This window comes from Pseudophryne corroboree, chromosome 2, assembly GCF_028390025.1.
Source record: "Pseudophryne corroboree isolate aPseCor3 chromosome 2, aPseCor3.hap2, whole genome shotgun sequence".
NCBI classification, from domain to species: Eukaryota; Metazoa; Chordata; class Amphibia; order Anura; family Myobatrachidae; genus Pseudophryne; species Pseudophryne corroboree.
The window spans coordinates 932,898,359-932,920,173 of record NC_086445.1 but is presented as its reverse complement, the minus strand read 5'-3'; the positions used below and the strand labels follow the sequence as shown (position 1 = coordinate 932,920,173).

General features: G+C 49.8%; 1 protein-coding gene across 5 annotated transcripts in view; it reads left to right on the top strand.

Moving 5' to 3' along the window:
• TBC1D23 (TBC1 domain family member 23) overlaps positions 1-21,815 on the top strand; it is a 365,222-nt gene that overhangs the window by 51,014 nt on the left and 292,393 nt on the right. For 4 of the 5 annotated variants that reach the window (XM_063956246.1, XM_063956245.1, XM_063956243.1 and 1 more), the window contains exon 1: positions 5,504-5,613. The exons of the other annotated variant lie outside the window; for it this stretch is intronic. In XM_063956246.1, the coding sequence (XP_063812316.1) occupies positions 5,519-5,613 (95 nt within the window). In that variant the 5' untranslated portion in view covers positions 5,504-5,518. Of the gene's footprint in view, positions 1-5,503; positions 5,614-21,815 lie in introns of those variants that run through there. 5 annotated transcript variants of the gene reach the window in all.

Below are 21,815 nucleotides of genomic sequence, written 5' to 3'. Positions count from 1 at the left end.
GTCTTCTTAAGGTAGCGCACAGCACTGCAGCTGTGCGCCATTTCCTCTCAGCACACTTCACACGGCAGTCACTGAGGGTGCAGGGCGCTGGGAGGGGGGCGCCCTGGGAGGCAAATGAAAACCTATTTTTGGCTAAAAATACCTCACATATAGCCTCCGGGGGCTGTATGGAGATATTTAACCCCTGCCAGAATCCGTTAAGAGCGGGAGACGAGGCCGCCGAAAAAGGGGCGGGGCCTATCTCCTCAGCACACAGCGCCATTTTCCCTCACAGAAAGGCTGGAGGGAAGGCTCCCAGGCTCTCCCCTGCACTGCACTACAGAAACAGGGTTAAAACAGAGAGGGGGGGCACTAATTTGGCGTTAGAAATATATAAAAAAGATGCTATAAGGGAAAACACTTATATAAGGTTGTCCCTATATAATTATAGCGTTTTTGGTGTGTGCTGGCAAACTCTCCCTCTGTCTCTCCAAAGGGCTAGTAGGTCCTGTCCTCTATCAGAGCATTCCCTGTGTGTGTGCTGTGTGTCGGTACGTGTGTGTCGACATGTATGAGGACGATGTTGGTGAGGAGGCGGAGAAATTGCCTGTAATGGTGATGTCACTCTCTAGGGAGTCGACACCGGAATGGATGGCTTATTTAGGGAATTACGTGATAATGTCAACACGCGGCAAGGTCGGTTGACGACATGAGACGGCCGACAAACAATTAGTACCGGTCCAGACGTCTCAAAAACACCGTCAGGGGTTTTAAAACGCCCGTTTACTTTAGTCGGTCGACACAGACACAGACAGGGACACTGAATCCAGTGTCGACGGTGAATAAACAAACGTATTCCTTATTAGGGCCACACGTTAAGGGCAATGAAGGAGGTGTTACATATTTCTGATACTACAAGTACCACAAAAGAGGGTATTATGTGGGATGTGAAAAAACTACCGTAGTTTTTCCTGAATCAGATAAATTAAATGAAGTGTGTGATGATGCGTGGGTTCCCCCCGATAGAAAATATGGGCGGTATACCCTTTCCCGCCAGAAGTTAGGGCGCGTTGGGAAACACCCCTTAGGGTGGATAAGGCGCTCACACGCTTATCAGAACAAGTGGCGGTACCGTCTATAGATAGGGCCGTCCTCAAGGAGCCAGCTGACAGGAGGCTGGAAAATATCATAAAAAGTATATACACACATACTGGTGTTATACTGCGACCAGCGATCGCCTCAGCCTGGATGTGCAGAGCTGGGGTGGCTTGGTCGGATTCCCTGACTAAAAATATTGATACCCTTGACAGGGACAGTATTTTATTGACTATAGAGCATTTAAAGGATGCATTTCTATATATGCGAGATGCACAGAGGGATATTTGCACTCTGGCATCAAGAGTAAGTGCGATGTCCATATCTGCCAGAAGATGTTTATGGACACGACAGTGGTCAGGTGATGCAGATTCCAAACGGCACAAAGGTGTATTGCCGTATAAAGGAAGAAGAGTTATTTGGGGTCGGTCCATCGGACCTGGTGGCCACGGCAACTGCTGGAAAATCCACCGTTTTTACCCTAAGTCACATCTCTGCAGAAAAAGACACCGTCTTTTCAGCTTCAGTCCTTTCGTCCCTATAAGAGTCATATCTGCCCAGGGATAGAGGAAAGGGAAGAAGACTGCAGCAGGCAGCCCATTCCCAGGAACAGAAGCGTTCCACCGCTTCTGACAAGCTCTCAGCAGGACGCTGAGACCGTACAGGACCCCTGGATCCTACAAGTAGTATCCCAGGGGTACAGATTGGAATGTCGAGACGTTTCCCCTGCGCAGGCTCCTGAAGTCTGCTTTACCAAGGTCTCCCTCCGACAAGGAGGCAGTATGGGAAACAATTCACGAGCTGTATTCCCAGCAGGTGATAATTAAATTACCCCTCCTACAACAAGAAAAGGGGTATTATTCCACACTATATTGTGGTACTGAAGCCAGAAGGCTAGGTGAGACCTATTCTAAATCTAAAAAAATTTGAACACTTACAAAGGTTCAAATCAAGATGGAGTCACTCAGAGCAGTGATAACGAACCGGGAAGAAGGGGACTATATGGTGTCCCGAGACATCAGGGATGCTTACCTCCATGTCCCAAATTTGCCCTTATCACTAAGGGTCCCTCAGGTTCGTGGTACAGAACTGTCACTATCAGTTTCAGACGCTGCCGTTTGGATTGTCCACGGCACCCCGGGTCTTTACCAAGGTAATGGCCGAAATGATGGTTCTTCTTCGAAGAAAAGGCGTCTTAATTATCCCTTACTTGGACGATCTCCTGATAAGGGCAAAGTCCAGGGAACAGTTGGAGGTCGGAGTAGCACTATCTCGGATACTGTTACAACAGCAGGGGTGGATTCTAAATATTCCAAATTCGCAGCTGATCCCGACAACAAGTCTCCTGTGCTTAGGGATGATTCTGGACACACTCCAGAAAAAGGTGTTTCTCCCGGAAGAGAAAGCCAGGGAGTTATCCGAGCTAGTCAGGAACCTCCTAAAATCAGTGCATCATTGCACAAGGGCCATGGTAAAAAAATGGTGACTTCCTTCGAAGCAATTCCAGTCGGCAGATTTCATGCAAGAACTTTTCAGTGGGATCTGCTGGACAAATGGTCCGGATCGCATCTTCAGATGCATCAGCGGATAACCCTATATCCAAGGACAAGGGTGTCTCTCCTGTGGTGGTTACAGAGTGCTCATCTTCTAGAGGGCCGCAGATTCGGCATTCAGTTTTGGATGTTGGTGACCACGGAGGCCAGCCCGAGAGGCTGGGGAGCAGTCACACAAGGAAAAAATTTCCAGGGAGTGTGATCAAGTCTGGAGACTTTTCTCCACATAAATATAGCTAAGGGTAAATTTATAATGCTCTACGCTTAGCAAGACCTCTGCTTCAAGGTCAGCCGGTATTGATCCAGTGGGATAAAACATCACGGCAGTCGCCCACGTAAATAGACAGGGCGGCACAAGAAGCAGGAGGGCAGTGGCAAAAACTGCAAGGACTTTTCGCTGGGCGGAAAATCATGTGATAGCACTGTCAGCAGTGTTTCATTCCGGGAATGGAAACTGGGAAGCAGACTTCCTCAGTAGGCACGACCTCCACCCGGCAGAGTGGGAACTTCATGGGGAAGTTTTCCACATGATTGTAAACCGTTGGGAATTACCAAAGGTGGACATGATGGCGTCCCGTCTGAACAAAAAACGGGACAGGTATTGCGCCAGGTTAAGAGACCCTCAGGCAATAGCTGTGGACGTTCTGGTAACACCGTGGGTGTACCAGTCGGTGTATGTGTTCCATCCTCTGCTTTTCATACCTAAGGTACTGAGAATTATAAGACGTAGAGGAGTAAGAACTATACTCATGGCTCCGGATTGGCCAAGAAGGACTTGGTACCCGGAACTTCAAGAGATGCTCACAGAGGACTTATGGCCTCTGCCGCTAAGAAGGGACTTGTTTCAGCAAGTACCATGTCTGTTCCAAGACTTACCGCAGCTGCGTTTGACGGCATGGCGGTGGAACGCCGGATCCTAAGGGAAAAGGCATTCAGGAAGAGGTCATTCCTACCCTGGTCAAAGCCAGAAAGGAGGTGACCGCACAACATTATCACCACATGTGGCGAAAATATGTTGCGTGGTGTGAGGCCATGAAGGCCCCACGAAGAAATTTCAACTCGGTCGATTCCTGCATTTCCTGCAAACAGGGGTGTCTATGGGCCTCAAATTGGGGTCCATTAAGGTTCAAATTTCGGCCCTGTCGATTTTTCTTCCAGAAAGAATTGGCTTCAGTTCCTGAAGTCCAGAAATTTGTCAAGGGAGTATTGCATATACAACCCCCTTTTGTGCCTCCAGTGGCACTGTGGGATCTCAACGTAGTTCTGGGATTCCTCAAAACACATTGGTTTAAAACCAGTCAAATCTGTGGATTTGAAGCATCTCACATGAAAAGTGAACATGCTCTTGGACCTGGCCTGGACCAGGCGAGTGTAAAATTGGTGGTTTTTTTCTCAAAAAAGCCCATATCTGTTTGTCCATTCGGACAGGGCAGAGCTGCGGACTCGTCCCCAGTTCTCTCCCTAAGGTGGTGTCAGTGTTTCACCGGAACCAGCTTATTGTGGTGTCTTGCGCCTACTAGGGACTTGGAGGACTCCAAGTTGCTAGATGTGGTCAGGGCCCTGAAAATATAGGTTCCAGGACGGCTGGAGTCAGGAAAACTGACTTGCTGTTATCCTGTATGCACCCAACAAACTGGGTGCTCTTGCTTCTAAGCAGACTTTTGCTAGTTGGATGTGTAATACAATTCAGCTTGCACATTCTGTGGCAGGCCTGCCACAGCCAAAATATGTAAATGCCCATTCCACAAGGAAGGTGGGCTCATCTTGGGCGGCTGCCCGAGGGGTCTCGGCTTTACAACTTTGCCGAGCGGCTATTTAGTCAGGGGCAAACACGTTTGTAAAATCCTACAAATTTGATAACCTGGCTAAGGAGGACCTGGAGTTCTCTCATTCGGTGCTGCAGAGTCATCCGCACTCTCCCGCCCGTTTGGGAGCTTTGGTATAATCCCCATGGTCCTTTCAGGAACCCCAGCATCCACTAGGACGATAGAGAAAATAAGAATTTACTTACCGATAATTCTATTTCTCGGAGTCCGTAGTGGATGCTGGGCGCCCATCCCAAGTGCGGATTATCTGCAATACTTGTACATAGTTACAAAAATCGGGTTATTATTGTTGTGAGCCATCTTTCAGAGGCTCCGCTGTTATCATACTGTTAACTGGGTTCAGATCACAGGTTGTACAGTGTGATTGGTGTGGCTGGTATAAGTCTTACCCGGGATTCATAAATCCTTCCTTATTGTGTACGCTCGTCCGGGCACAGTATCCTAACTGAGGCTTGGAGGAGGGTCATAGGGGGAGGAGCCAGTGCACACCACCTGATCCTAAAGCTTTACTTTTTGTGCCCTGTCTCCTGCGGAGCCGCTATTCCCCATGGTCCTTTCAGGAACCCCAGCATCCACTACGGACTCCGAGAAATAGAATTATCGGTAAGTAAATTCTTATTTTTTTTACAGGCAAAATCCAAAATGTCTAAAAAAACACAGTAATCCAGTAATAATTTTTTTTTTAAAACAGTGCTGAAACCCCCCCCCACCCCCCCCCCCCCCCTAGACCCATATAGCAGTCTCTACCCCCCTTCCCTGCTGGACCCATATAGCATAATATAGGCCTGGTAGGCTTTAGTGGTCTGGTTACATTTATGTGGAGTATTTTCATGTATACAGCTCTTGCTTCATATAAGGTTTATGGTGCTCATTTATGTTTATATGTGTTTTTTGGTATGTTTTTTTGTTTGTCTTAACATGTGTTTTGTTCCCTCTCTCTCTTCCCCCCGATAGATCCCTCCCTCATGCAATTATTGCCAGCCCGTCAGTGATGTTCCGTGGCGCTGATCACAGCTGACACGCATGCGGTTGTTTCCTAGGCAACCGCTCAGCTGGCTCCCGGATATGACGTGGCGCCTGCAGCACGAGGAGACGGGACGCTCGAGTCGGCGGAAGTACAGAGACGGTGTTCACGGGGCTGTGGGTCTCTACATAAGGGGGTAAGTTTGTCCGTTTTTGTATTGTGGTGTGTATTCTGAGGACGGAGCTTGCAGCTCCGAAACGTCAATTGCTTTAATACACTTTCATTGTTGAAAAAATCTCTGAGTGCTGTCATTGCTGGAAATCTATATATATATATATAGATATAAAACTACACAAACATACACCACAATATACATTACATTCATAGTTTTTTACAGGCAAAATCCAAGATGTCTAAAAAAACAGTACTCCAGTAATATTTTTTTTTTTTTAAACAGTGCTGAACACCCCCCCCCCCCGACCCATATAGCAGTCCCTACCCCTCTTCCCCCCCTCCCCTAAACCCAAATAGCAGTCCCTACCCCTCTTCTCCCTCTCCCCTAAACCCATATAGCAGTCCCCCCCCGCCTAACCCCCCTTCCCTGAACCTATATAGCAGCTTTTAAAGTTAAGCACAGATCCATTTACCTTTTTCACAGTGGCAGATCCGCTGCCTGCTGCCAGATCCCCGCTGCCTGATGCCAGATCCCCGCTGCCTGCTGCCCGCGGTGCCGCACAGAGTCGCTGCTGCTGCCCGCTCCTGCCGTGGCCCCGCCCCCCGTGCCGCCCAGCGCCTGACGTCACAGTGGGAATCCCGGTCAGCAGTGACGTGACCGGGATTTCCTCTGCGGCGCCGCGTCTGGAAGGTACGTAGCGCAATGACGAGCGGCTCAGCCAGTCGGACCGCTTGTCATTGCACACTGTGTGGGACAGCGGGGCCAGGCAGGATCGGTTCGCGGGCCGCTTGTTGCCCACCCGTATCCTAGAGGATGCTGGGGACTCCGTAAGGACCATGGGGATTATACCAAAGCTCCCAAACGGGCGGAAGAGTGCGGATGACTCTGCAGCACGATTGAGCAAACAGGAGGTCCTCCTCAGCCAGGGTATCAAACTTATAGAATTTTGCAAAGGTGTTTGAACCCGACCAAGTAGCAGCTCGGCACAGCTGTAGTGCCGAGACCCCTCGGGCAGCCGCCCAAGAAGAGCCCACCTTCCTAGTGGAATGGGCCTTGACCAGGGCCGGACTGGGACTAAAAATAGGCCCTGGCATTTTCGAAGCACACAGGCCCACCTCTGTGACTCCTCCCCTTACTATTCCTGACTCCTCCCACTTAGTCTATGTTCTTACAAATATAATTAATATTCTAACAACATACAAGCGTACATCGGGGGTCATTCCGAGTTGTTCGCTCGTTATTTTTTTGTCGCAACGGAGCGAATAGTCGCTAATGCGCATGCGCAATGTCCGCTGTGCGACTGCGCCAAGTAAATTTGCTATGCAGTTAGGAATTTTACTCACGGCATTACGAGGTTTTTTCTTCGTTCTGGTGATCGTAATGTGATTGACAGGAAGTGGGTGTTTCTGGGCGGAAACAGGCCGTTTTATGGGAGTGTGTGAAAAAACGCTACCGTTTCTGGGAAAAACGCGGGAGTGGCTGGAGAAACGGAGGAGTGTCTGGGCGAACGCTGGGTGTGTTTGTGACGTCAAACCAGGAACGACAAGCACTGAACTGATCGCAGATGCCGAGTAAGTCTGGAGCTACTCAGAAACTGCTAAGAAGTGTCTATTCGCAATTCTGCTAATCTTTCGTTCGCAATTTTAATATGCTAAGATTCACTCCCAGTAGGCGGCGGCTTAGCGCGTGCAAAGCTGCTAAAAGCAGCTTGCGAGTAAACAACTCGGAATGACCCCCATCAATCTCTATTAAAATACACACAACCAGTGGTTGAAGTGGAAATTTTTAAGTGGGGGTATGGAAATGTGAAGTTCGTAATTAAGCGCTCCGGAAAAGGGGGCGTGGCCTTCCGTGTAGTTTACCACACCATACACCCCTTATACGCATCATGCACCACAATAGTAGGACCCCTTATACTATCAAGTACTGGTGCCTCTTTTCACATTATACCACACAGTATGAGCCAAAATTCACATTATAGCACCCGGTATGAGCCGAAATTTACATTATAGCACCCGGTATGAGCCGAAATTTACATTATATGCCCCCAATAGTGCAGTGCTAGATCCACAATTGCCCCCACAGTGCCAGGTATACAAATGCCCCCACAGTGCCAGGTATACAAATGCCCCACAGTGCCAGGTATACAAATGCCCCCACAGTGCCAGATCCACAAATGCCCCCACAGTGCCAGATCCACAAATGCCCCCACAATGCCAGATCCACAAATGCCCCCACAGTGCCAGGTATACAAATGCCCCACAGTGCCAGGTATACAAATGCCCCCACAGTGCCAGATTCACAAATGCCCCCACAGTGCCAGATCCACAATTGCCCCCACAGTGCCAGATCCACAATTGCCCCCACAGTGCCAGGTATACAAATGACCCCACAGTGCCAGGTATACAAATGCCCCACAGTGCCAGGTATACAAATGCCCCCACAGTGCCAGATCCACAAATGCCCCCACAGTGCCAGATCCACAATTGGCCCCACAGTGCCAGGTATACAAATGCCCCACAGTGCCAGGTATACAAATGCCCCCACAGTGCCAGATCCACAAATGCCCCCACAGTGCCAGGTATACAAATGCCCTAACAGTGCCAGATCCACAATTGCCCCCACAGTGTCAGGTAATACCTGACACTGTGGGGGCAATTGTGGATCTGACACTGTGGGGGCAATTGTATACCTGACAGGTATACAAATGCCCCCACAGTGCCAGGTAAACAATTGCCCCCACAGTGCCAGGCATACAAATGCCCCACAGTGCCAGCCAATTGCCCCCACAGTGCCAGGTATACAATTGCCCCCACAGCAGCCAGTGCTGCAGCTGCTTACCGCTGCTGCACTGCTGCTGCTGCTGCTGCTGCTCCTCCTCCGGGCTCCGGCTGTGAGGGACGGGTGAGTCAGAAGAAGAGAGCGCCCGCCAGCGCGGCTGTGTCTGGCGCGGCGGCGTATAGCGGACTTCGTTCAAACCAGCCGCCGGTTCGTGAGCCAATCAGAGCTCGCGGACCGGCGGCTTCTGATTGGCTGCCGGTCCGCGAGCTCTTATTGGCTCACGAACCGGCGGCTGGTTTGAAGTCCACTATACGCCGCCAGACATAGCGGCGCTGGCGCGCTCTCCTCCCCTGACAGCTGAGACACGCTGCCGCCGGACTGAGCGGCAGCGTGTCTCAGTGAGCGCTGGACCGGCCCACGTGGCCATCGGCCCTTCTGGCATTTGCCAGAAGTGCCAGATGGCCAGTCCGGCCCTGGCCTTGACCGATTTTGGTAACGACAATCCAGCCGTAGAATGAGCTTGCTGAATCGTGTTACAGATCTAGCGAGCAATAGTCTGCTTTGAAGCTGGAGCGCCAACCTTGTTGGCTGCATACAGAACAAACAGTGCTTCTGTTTTTCTGACTCTAGCCGTTCTGGCCACGTAAATTTTTAAAGCCCTGACCACATCAAGGGACTCGGAATCCTCCAAGTCTCGCGTAGCCACCGGCACCACAATAGGTTGGTTCATATGAAAAGATGACACCACCTTAGGCAAAAATTGAGGATGGGTCCGCAATTCCGCTCTATCCATATGGAAAACCAGATAGGGGCTTTTATGAGACAAAGCCGCCAATTTCGACACTCGCCTAGCCGAAGCCAAGGCTAACAACATGACCACTTTCCAAGTGAGATATTTTAACTCCACCGTCTTAAGTGGTTTAAACCAGTGCGACTTAAGGAAACTCAACACCACATTAAGGTCCCAAGTCGCCAACCGGAGGTACAAAAGGAGGCTGAATATGCAGCACTCCCTTCACAAAAGTCTGTACTTCTAGGAGAGAAGCTAATTCTTTCTGAAAGAAAATGGATAAGGCCGAAATCTGAAAGTTAATGGAGCCTAATTTTAGGCCCAATTCACTCCAGCTTGTAGGAAGTGAAGGAAACGGCCCAGATGGAATTCTTCCGTAGGAGCATTCCTGGCCTCACACCAAGAAACATACTTTCGCCATATACGGTGATAATGTTTAGCTGTCACGTCCTTCCTAGCCTTTATCAGAGTAGGAATGACCTCATCCGGAATGCCCTTTTCCGCTAGGATCCGGCGTTTATCCGCCATGCCGTCAAACGCAGCCGCGGTAAGTCTTGGAACAGACAGAGCCCCTGTTGCAACAGGTCCTGCCTTAGAGGAAGAGGCCATGGATCTTCTGTGAGCATCTCCTGCAGATCCGGATACCAGGCCCTTCGCGGCCAATCTGGAACAATAAGAATTGTCAGTACTCCTCTTTTTCTTATTATTCTCAACACCCTTGGGATGAGAGGAAGAGGAGGAAATACATAGACCGACTGGAACACCCACGGTGTCACTAGGGCGTCCACCGCTACCGCCTGAGGGTCTCTTGACCTGGCGTAATACCTCTGTAGCTTTTTGTTGAGGCGGGACGCCATCATGTCTATCTGGGGCAGTCCTCACTGACTTGCAATCTGTGCGAAGACTTCCTGATGAAGTCCCCACTCTCCTGGATGCAGGTCGTGTCTGCTGAGGAAGTCTGCTTCCCAGTTGTCCACTCCCGGAATGAACACTGCTGACAGTGCGCTTACATGATTTTCCGCCCAGCGCAGAATCCTAGCGGCTTCCGCCATCGCCACTCTGCTCCTTGTGCCGCCTTGGCGGTTTACATGAGCCACCACGGTGATGTTGTCTGACTGAATCAGAACTGGTAAGTCGCGAAGTAAGGTCTCCGCTTGACGAAGGGCGTTGTATATGGCCCTCAGCTCCAGGACGCTGATGTGAAGACAAGCCTCTTGACTTGTCCAAAGACCTTGGAAGTTTCTTCCCTGTGTGACTGCTCCCCAACCTCTGAGGCTCGCGTCCGTGGTAACCAGAACCCAGTCCTGAATGCCGAATCTGCGGCCCTCTAGAAGGTGAGCACTCTGTAGCCACCATAGGAGAGATACCCTGGGGGACAGGGTGATCAACCGATGCATTTGTAGATGTGACCCGGACCACTTGTCCAGTAGGTCCTATTGGAAGGTCCTCGCGTGGAACCTGCCGAAGGGAATGGCCTCGTACGAAGCCACCATCTTTCCCAGGACCCGAATGCAGTGATGCACCGACACCTGTTTTGGCTTCAATAGGTTCCTGTCACAACTGAGGGCCTGAGCTGACGGGAGGCAGCCTCAGTTGTAGGGGCTGAGATGTACCGGAACCTGGGAGGTTGTATCAGACCCCTGGACATGTAAGTAACATGAATAATAACTGCCCGAAGGCGTGACCACGACAACTTGGATAAAAGTCAATGATGTTTATTATGACAACTCCGCAACACAGCAGCAGTAAAAGAAAACGTAAAAGTCAGCAAATAATAAATACAGTTCCTGGGTACTACAGGATGGCAGGAGCCACAGGGCACTGGTAGTGTGAGATAGTTCTTATGATCTTCTAGATGGAAAGTCCTTACCAGGCCCGACTGTAGCAATGGAGATAACCCAGGATTGTGCCAGCTGGTGTTCCAGGAAAAGCTGGGTTGCTGAAGGTAAAACAGCTGCTGTGGATACTGGCTGGAACCAGACTGTTGTTAGCACGGAGTGGATACTGTCTGGAACCAGTTAAATAATAGATGAACTTGGGAGCGATGAAATATGAACTGAAATGTAGAACTTGAGAGCGGAGAAATAATAATACCGGTGGAGAGTGGTAAAGTGTAGAAAGGACACCGGCCCTTTAAGGGAAGCTGTACTCTGCTGAAAGCTGAGCTGGAAGCAGGTAATGTTGTAGCTGGAAACAGATGAATCCACAATGGATTGGAGAGTCAGGCTACACCGCAGGTGGAATGCTGGTGCGGGTCTCTATGGTGGAAGTCTTGAGACAGGAGCTGGAACCTGGAAGACAATCACAGGAGAGAGACAAACAGGAACTAGGTTTGACAACCAAAGCACTGACGCCTTCCTTGCTCAGGCACAGTGTATTTATACCTGCAGCAAGGAAGGGATTGGCTAGGCAATTATGCAGATTAACAATACTGACAACAGATTGGAGGAAATGATCAGCTGACAGAATCCAAGATGGCTGCGCCCATGCAGACACTTGGAGGGAAGTTTGGTTTGTAATCCATGTGGTAATGAAAACAGTAATGGCGGCGCCGGCCACTGGAGACAGGAGACGCCAGGCTGACAAGTGCACATCCAACCACGCGGACACAGCGGAGGCCGCGGCTGACGTAATCGCCACTCTGACACTCTGCATGCAGAAGCTCAGGGACGGCGGCGGAGGCCGCGGGAGACGCCATGCCAGATGTAATAAGGCGTTACTGTGACAGCGTCTCAGAGAGACAGGAGAGGATGCAGGAATGTGAACATTAGGATAACAGATGGGATCCGGTCCTGGAGCGCTGAGCCAGCCTTAGGAGGCATCTGATGGGTAAGAAATGGCGTCCAGATACCCGGATCGTGACAGCACCCCCCCCTTTAGGAGTGGCCCCAGGACACTTCTTTGGCTTTTGAGGAAACTTGGAATGGAATCTCCGGACCAAGGCAGGAGCATGGACATCAGAAGCATTGGTCCATGAACGTTCCTCAGGGCCGTAACCCTTCCAGTCAATAAGATACTGTAGTTGACCGTAACGGTGACGTGAGTCCAGGATCTTGGCCACTTCATACTCAACGCCTCGTTGAGTTTGGACTTTCGGAGTTGGAGGAAGTGAGGAATGAAACCGATTCAAGATCAGCGGTTTCAACAGGGAAACATGGAATGTCCTGGGTATTTTTAAGAAGGGAGGCAACTGGAGTCTGTAAGCAACAGGATTGATGACTTGTTCAATCTTGAAAGGACCGATATAGCGAGGTGCAAACTTCATACTGGGAACTCTTAACCTCAAATTCTTCGTGGATAACCATACCCGATCACCGACCTTGAGAGCAGGAACTGCTCGACGCTTCTTATCCGCAAACTTCTTGTACCTGAACGATGCCTTGAGCAGAGCTGATCGTACGCTCTTCCAGATATTGGCAAACTGATGCAAGGTGATATCCACTGCAGGAACAGAAGTTGCTGGAAGCGGTTGGAACTCAGGGACTTTAGGGTGGAATCCAAAGTTAGTGAAGAATGGTGTTGAAGCAGATGAAGAATGATACTGGTTGTTATGACAGAACTCGGCCCAGGGAAGTAATTGAACCCAGTCATCTTGAGAGGAGGACACATAGATGCGGAGGAAGGCCTCCAAGTCCTGATTCACCCTCTCGGTTTGACCATTGGTCTGAGGATGGTAAGCCGTGGAAAACTTTAGCTTGACTTGGAGGACTTGACATAAACTTCGCCAGAATTTGGCTGTGAATTGAACTCCTCGATCTGAGATAATTTCTTCAGGAAGACCGTGGAGTCGGAAGATCTCTTGTATGAATACTTGAGCCAACTTGGAAGCTGACGGAAGACCGGAGAGAGGAATGAAGTGTGCCATCTTGGTGAACCGGTCAACTACCACCCAGATGGTATTGAACTTGTTGCACATGGGTAAGTCTGTAATGAAATCCATCGACAAGTGGGTCCATGGTCGACGGGGAACGGATAGTGGAACCAGTTGCCCCGCAGGCGACTGGCGGGATACTTTATGTTGGGCACACTTTGGGCAAGATGCAATAAACTCCAAGACGTCCTTTTTCAGAGTTGGCCACCAATAGGACCTAGAGATAAACTCCAGGGTTTTTTGGATACCTGTATGTCCGGCAAAACGGGAAGCATGGGCCCAATGCATGAGCTTCTTCCTTAGCATCGGCTTCACAAAACTTTTCCCTGATGGGGGCGTAGAGTCCATCCCTACCGTGGAGAATGCCAACGGATTTATAATAGGATGCTTGTCTGAAGACTCTGACTCATTTTCTTGCTCCCATGAGCGGGAAAGGGCATCGGCCTTGCGATTCTGAGAGCCCGGACAGAACTGGAGTTTAAAGTCGAACCTGGAAAAGAAAAGTGCCCATCTGGCCTGACGAGGGTTGAGACATTGTGCGCCCTTCAGGTATAAAAGGTTCTTGTGGTCTGTAAGTATGGTGATTGAATGAGAAGCTCCCTCCAACAGATACCTCCACTCTTCTAGAGCGAGCTTGATGGCTAGCAACTCCTGGTCGCCAATGGCATAGTTGCGCTCAGCTGGGGAGAACTTCCGGGAGAAGAAACTGCAAGGGTGTAAATGGCCATCTTTAGCCCTCTGAGATAACACCGCTCCTACTCCAACGGAGGAGGCATCCACCTCTAGGATGAAAGGAGAGTCGATGTCAGGCTGTTTCAGGACAGGCGCAGAGATGAACCTCTGTTTTAAAAGATGAAAAGCTTGCATGGCTTCTTCAGACCACTTGGACGGGTTAGCACCCTTCTTGGTGAAAGCAGTAATAGGCGCCACAATGGTGGAAAAGTCTCGTATAAACTTTCGGTAATAATTGGCGAACCCTAAGAACCTCTGGACCCCTTTGAGGGTTAAGGGTACCGGCCAATTCTGAATTGCTTGTAGTTTCTCAGGATCCATCTCTAGTCCGGAACCGGACACAATGTACCCTAGAAACGGAATGGACTTGACTTCAAAGACGCATTTTTCTAATTTGCAATAGAGATGATTGACACGGAGACGGGACAGAACCTCTTTAACCCAAAAACGATGTTCCTCTAAATCGTTGGCAAAAATGAGGATATCGTCTAGATAGACCACGACATGACGGTATAGAATGTCTCTGAAGATCTCATTGACAAAATGCTGGAAGACAGCTGGAGCATTGCTCAATCCGAAGGGCATGACGAGGTACTCATAATGTCCGTCACGGGTGTTAAAGGCGGTCTTCCACTCGTCACCCTCACGGATCCGGATGAGATTGTATGCACCTCGCAAGTCCAGCTTTGTAAAGATGGTAGCTCCGCTAACTCTGTCAAAGAGCTCAGTAATCAGGGGTAAAGGATAACGGTTCTTGATGGTAATGTCGTTCAAACCTCTGTAGTCGATGCACGGCCGCAGACCACCATCTTTCTTTTTTACAAAAAAGAAGCCTGCGCCGGCTGGGGAAGAAGAAGGTCGAATGAACCCCTTTGCTAGGTTCTCTTTAATGTATTCCTCCATAGAATGCGTCTCAGGCAGAGACAACGGATAAGTTCGGCCTCGAGGTGGAACCTTCCCTGGAACGAGATCAATCGGGCAGTCCCATTCCCTATGAGGAGGAAGGATATCAGCAGAAGCTTTACTGAACACATCCGTGAAATCTTGATATGGAGGAGGTGGAACATCAGACGACCTGGGGGAGGAAGAACAGACAGGCAATACTTTAAACAAACATGTCTCTGCACAGGAGGAACCCCATGCCAGGATTTGCGTAGTCGTCCAATCAATTGTAGGATTGTGAAGACGGAGCCATGGAAGGCCCAGGACCACAGGATGTGTGGCTCTTGGAATCACTAAAAGTGAAATAAGTTCGGAATGAAGAACTCCCACTCTCAGACGAACTGGTAGAGTCCTTAGAGCAATAACAGTATCAAAAATTTTACTGCCATCCACGGCAGTTAAGGAAAAGGAGGAAGGAAGTCTCTCGGTGGGTAGGGACCACCGTTTAACATAGGCTTCAGTAATAAAGTTCCCAGCTGCTCCGGAATCAAGGAGGGCAATGACGTTCCGATAACGTTGAGCAACTTGAAGCGAGACTGGGAGATTACAATCATGAGGAGATGGAGAGGAGATCATTACTCCTAGCCGGCCCTCTCCTGGGCGAGCTAGGGTTTGGAGTTTTCCCGGACGTTCGGGACAGGCATTGATGGTGTGAGACGGAGCTGCACAGTAAAGACAAAGAGACTCAGAGAGGCGTCTTCGGCGCTCAGCAGGAGTTAAACGGAAACGGCCAATTTGCATGGGCTCATCTTTAGATGGTGACAGTTGACGAGGAGGAGGAGCAGAAGATTTTGGAGCAGATGATCTTCCACGCTCAGTTGCTCTCTCTCTGAAACGTAAATCAACTTTCGTGCAGAGTGAGATTAGCTCATCTAACTTAGAAGGTAAGTCTCTGGTAGCTAACTCATCTTTAATAAGCTCAGATAAGCCATGCCAGAATGCAGCATACAGGGCCTCGTCGTTCCATGCCAGTTCGGATGCCAGGATCTGGAACTGTATCAGATATTGTCCTACAGTACGTGACCCCTGGCGTAAACGGAGAATCTCGGATGAAGCTGAGGTTACCCGGCCTGGCTCGTCGAAGATGCGCCTGAGTGTTGACACGAATGCAGTGTAAGAAGATAGCAGGGTGTCGGACCTCTCCCATAACGGTGATGCCCAGTCAAGGGCGGAGCCACTGAGAAGAGAGATAATGTAGGCAATTTTTGTACGGTCACTGGGAAAATTGCCAGGTTGTAGCTCAAACTGAATCTCACACTGGTTGAGAAATCCCCTGCAGAATCTTGGAGATCCGTCAAATTTTGCTGGCGTTGGAAGATGAAGACGTGGAGCAGAAATGGGTAAGGTGGGTGGGGTTATAGCTGGAGTCACTGTGGTTGACGCACCAGATGCGCCTGATCCACGGAGAGTTGTCTGAATCCCATCCAGCCAAGTAGAGAGATCCTGGAGACAGCGGATGATGTGGCCCTGTGCAGCCTCCTGATGTTCTAGTCGGGCTGCCAGTTCTTGCATCGGCCTGGCCGCTTGATCCTGGTCTCCGGCTGGATTCATTAGGTCAGTGCTTACTGTCACAACTGAGGGCCTGAGCTGACGGGAGGCAGCCTCAGTTGTAGGGGCTGAGATGTACCGGAACCTGGGAGGTTGTATCAGACCCCTGGACATGTAAGTAACATGAATAATAACTGCCCGAAGGCGTGACCACGACAACTTGGATAAAAGTCAATGATGTTTATTATGACAACTCCGCAACACAGCAGCAGTAAAAGAAAACGTAAAAGTCAGCAAATAATAAATACAGTTCCTGGGTACTACAGGATGGCAGGAGCCACAGGGCACTGGTAGTGTGAGATAGTTCTTATGATCTTCTAGATGGAAAGTCCTTACCAGGCCCGACTGTAGCAATGGAGATAACCCAGGATTGTGCCAGCTGGTGTTCCAGGAAAAGCTGGGTTGCTGAAGGTAAAACAGCTGCTGTGGATACTGGCTGGAACCAGACTGTTGTTAGCACGGAGTGGATACTGGCTGGAACCAGTTAAATAATAGATGAACTTGGGAGCGATGAAATATGAACTGAAATGTAGAACTTGAGAGCGGAGAAATAATAATACCGGTGGAGAGTGGTAAAGTGTAGAAAGGACACCGGCCCTTTAAGGGAAGCTGTACTCTGCTGAAAGCTGAGCTGGAAGCAGGTAATGTTGTAGCTGGAAACAGATGAATCCACAATGGATTGGAGAGTCAGGCTACACCGCAGGTGGAATGCTGGTGCGGGTCTCTATGGTGGAAGTCTTGAGACAGGAGCTGGAACCTGGAAGACAATCACAGGAGAGAGACAAACAGGAACTAGGTTTGACAACCAAAGCACTGACGCCTTCCTTGCTCAGGCACAGTGTATTTATACCTGCAGCAAGGAAGGGATTGGCTAGGCAATTATGCAGATTAACAATACTGACAACAGATTGGAGGAAATGATCAGCTGACAGAATCCAAGATGGCTGCGCCCATGCAGACACTTGGAGGGAAGTTTGGTTTGTAATCCATGTGGTAATGAAAACAGTAATGGCGGCGCCGGCCACTGGAGACAGGAGACGCCAGGCTGACAAGTGCACATCCAACCACGCGGACACAGCGGAGGCCGCGGCTGACGTAATCGCCACTCTGACACTCTGCATGCAGAAGCTCAGGGACGGCGGCGGAGGCCGCGGGAGACGCCATGCCAGATGTAATAAGGCGTTACTGTGACAGCGTCTCAGAGAGACAGGAGAGGATGCAGGAATGTGAACATTAGGATAACAGATGGGATCCGGTCCTGGAGCGCTGAGCCAGCCTTAGGAGGCATCTGATGGGTAAGAAATGGCGTCCAGATACCCGGATCGTGACAGCACCGCCCCCTTTAGGAGTGGCCCCAGGACACTTCTTTGGCTTTTGAGGAAACTTGGAATGGAATCTCCGGACCAAGGCAGGAGCATGGACATCAGAAGCATTGGTCCATGAACGTTCCTCAGGGCCGTAACCCTTCCAGTCAATAAGATACTGTAGTTGACCGTAACGGTGACGTGAGTCCAGGATCTTGGCCACTTCATACTCAACGCCTCGTTGAGTTTGGACTTTCGGAGTTGGAGGAAGTGAGGAATGAAACCGATTCAAGATCAGCGGTTTCAACAGGGAAACATGGAATGTCCTGGGTATTTTTAAGAAGGGAGGCAACTGGAGTCTGTAAGCAACAGGATTGATGACTTGTTCAATCTTGAAAGGACCGATATAGCGAGGTGCAAACTTCATACTGGGAACTCTTAACCTCAAATTCTTCGTGGATAACCATACCCGATCACCGACCTTGAGAGCAGGAACTGCTCGACGCTTCTTATCCGCAAACTTCTTGTACCTGAACGATGCCTTGAGCAGAGCTGATCGTACGCTCTTCCAGATATTGGCAAACTGATGCAAGGTGATATCCACTGCAGGAACAGAAGTTGCTGGAAGCGGTTGGAACTCAGGGACTTTAGGGTGGAATCCAAAGTTAGTGAAGAATGGTGTTGAAGCAGATGAAGAATGATACTGGTTGTTATGACAGAACTCGGCCCAGGGAAGTAATTGAACCCAGTCATCTTGAGAGGAGGACACATAGATGCGGAGGAAGGCCTCCAAGTCCTGATTCACCCTCTCGGTTTGACCATTGGTCTGAGGATGGTAAGCCGTGGAAAACTTTAGCTTGACTTGGAGGACTTGACATAAACTTCGCCAGAATTTGGCTGTGAATTGAACTCCTCGATCTGAGATAATTTCTTCAGGAAGACCGTGGAGTCGGAAGATCTCTTGTATGAATACTTGAGCCAACTTGGAAGCTGACGGAAGACCGGAGAGAGGAATGAAGTGTGCCATCTTGGTGAACCGGTCAACTACCACCCAGATGGTATTGAACTTGTTGCACATGGGTAAGTCTGTAATGAAATCCATCGACAAGTGGGTCCATGGTCGACGGGGAACGGATAGTGGAACCAGTTGCCCCGCAGGCGACTGGCGGGATACTTTATGTTGGGCACACTTTGGGCAAGATGCAATAAACTCCAAGACGTCCTTTTTCAGAGTTGGCCACCAATAGGACCTAGAGATAAACTCCAGGGTTTTTTGGATACCTGTATGTCCGGCAAAACGGGAAGCATGGGCCCAATGCATGAGCTTCTTCCTTAGCATCGGCTTCACAAAACTTTTCCCTGATGGGGGCGTAGAGTCCATCCCTACCGTGGAGAATGCCAACGGATTTATAATAGGATGCTTGTCTGAAGACTCTGACTCATTTTCTTGCTCCCATGAGCGGGAAAGGGCATCGGCCTTGCGATTCTGAGAGCCCGGACAGAACTGGAGTTTAAAGTCGAACCTGGAAAAGAAAAGTGCCCATCTGGCCTGACGAGGGTTGAGACATTGTGCGCCCTTCAGGTATAAAAGGTTCTTGTGGTCTGTAAGTATGGTGATTGAATGAGAAGCTCCCTCCAACAGATACCTCCACTCTTCTAGAGCGAGCTTGATGGCTAGCAACTCCTGGTCGCCAATGGCATAGTTGCGCTCAGCTGGGGAGAACTTCCGGGAGAAGAAACTGCAAGGGTGTAAATGGCCATCTTTAGCCCTCTGAGATAACACCGCTCCTACTCCAACGGAGGAGGCATCCACCTCTAGGATGAAAGGAGAGTCGATGTCAGGCTGTTTCAGGACAGGCGCAGAGATGAACCTCTGTTTTAAAAGATGAAAAGCTTGCATGGCTTCTTCAGACCACTTGGACGGGTTAGCACCCTTCTTGGTGAAAGCAGTAATAGGCGCCACAATGGTGGAAAAGTCTCGTATAAACTTTCGGTAATAATTGGCGAACCCTAAGAACCTCTGGACCCCTTTGAGGGTTAAGGGTACCGGCCAATTCTGAATTGCTTGTAGTTTCTCAGGATCCATCTCTAGTCCGGAACCGGACACAATGTACCCTAGAAACGGAATGGACTTGACTTCAAAGACGCATTTTTCTAATTTGCAATAGAGATGATTGACACGGAGACGGGACAGAACCTCTTTAACCCAAAAACGATGTTCCTCTAAATCGTTGGCAAAAATGAGGATATCGTCTAGATAGACCACGACATGACGGTATAGAATGTCTCTGAAGATCTCATTGACAAAATGCTGGAAGACAGCTGGAGCATTGCTCAATCCGAAGGGCATGACGAGGTACTCATAATGTCCGTCACGGGTGTTAAAGGCGGTCTTCCACTCGTCACCCTCACGGATCCGGATGAGATTGTATGCACCTCGCAAGTCCAGCTTTGTAAAGATGGTAGCTCCGCTAACTCTGTCAAAGAGCTCAGTAATCAGGGGTAAAGGATAACGGTTCTTGATGGTAATGTCGTTCAAACCTCTGTAGTCGATGCACGGCCGCAGACCACCATCTTTCTTTTTTACAAAAAAGAAGCCTGCGCCGGCTGGGGAAGAAGAAGGTCGAATGAACCCCTTTGCTAGGTTCTCTTTAATGTATTCCTCCATAGAATGCGTCTCAGGCAGAGACAACGGATAAGTTCGGCCTCGAGGTGGAACCTTCCCTGGAACGAGATCAATCGGGCAGTCCCATTCCCTATGAGGAGGAAGGATATCAGCAGAAGCTTTACTGAACACATCCGTGAAATCTTGATATGGAGGAGGTGGAACATCAGACGACCTGGGGGAGGAAGAACAGACAGGCAATACTTTAAACAAACATGTCTCTGCACAGGAGGAACCCCATGCCAGGATTTGCGTAGTCGTCCAATCAATTGTAGGATTGTGAAGACGGAGCCATGGAAGGCCCAGGACCACAGGATGTGTGGCTCTTGGAATCACTAAAAGTGAAATAAGTTCGGAATGAAGAACTCCCACTCTCAGACGAACTGGTAGAGTCCTTAGAGCAATAACAGTATCAAAAATTTTACTGCCATCCACGGCAGTTAAGGAAAAGGAGGAAGGAAGTCTCTCGGTGGGTAGGGACCACCGTTTAACATAGGCTTCAGTAATAAAGTTCCCAGCTGCTCCGGAATCAAGGAGGGCAATGACGTTCCGATAACGTTGAGCAACTTGAAGCGAGACTGGGAGATTACAATCATGAGGAGATGGAGAGGAGATCATTACTCCTAGCCGGCCCTCTCCTGGGCGAGCTAGGGTTTGGAGTTTTCCCGGACGTTCGGGACAGGCATTGATGGTGTGAGACGGAGCTGCACAGTAAAGACAAAGAGACTCAGAGAGGCGTCTTCGGCGCTCAGCAGGAGTTAAACGGAAACGGCCAATTTGCATGGGCTCATCTTTAGATGGTGACAGTTGACGAGGAGGAGGAGCAGAAGATTTTGGAGCAGATGATCTTCCACGCTCAGTTGCTCTCTCTCTGAAACGTAAATCAACTTTCGTGCAGAGTGAGATTAGCTCATCTAACTTAGAAGGTAAGTCTCTGGTAGCTAACTCATCTTTAATAAGCTCAGATAAGCCATGCCAGAATGCAGCATACAGGGCCTCGTCGTTCCATGCCAGTTCGGATGCCAGGATCTGGAACTGTATCAGATATTGTCCTACAGTACGTGACCCCTGGCGTAAACGGAGAATCTCGGATGAAGCTGAGGTTACCCGGCCTGGCTCGTCGAAGATGCGCCTGAGTGTTGACACGAATGCAGTGTAAGAAGATAGCAGGGTGTCGGACCTCTCCCATAACGGTGATGCCCAGTCAAGGGCGGAGCCACTGAGAAGAGAGATAATGTAGGCAATTTTTGTACGGTCACTGGGAAAATTGCCAGGTTGTAGCTCAAACTGAATCTCACACTGGTTGAGAAATCCCCTGCAGAATCTTGGAGATCCGTCAAATTTTGCTGGCGTTGGAAGATGAAGACGTGGAGCAGAAATGGGTAAGGTGGGTGGGGTTATAGCTGGAGTCACTGTGGTTGACGCACCAGATGCGCCTGATCCACGGAGAGTTGTCTGAATCCCATCCAGCCAAGTAGAGAGATCCTGGAGACAGCGGATGATGTGGCCCTGTGCAGCCTCCTGATGTTCTAGTCGGGCTGCCAGTTCTTGCATCGGCCTGGCCGCTTGATCCTGGTCTCCGGCTGGATT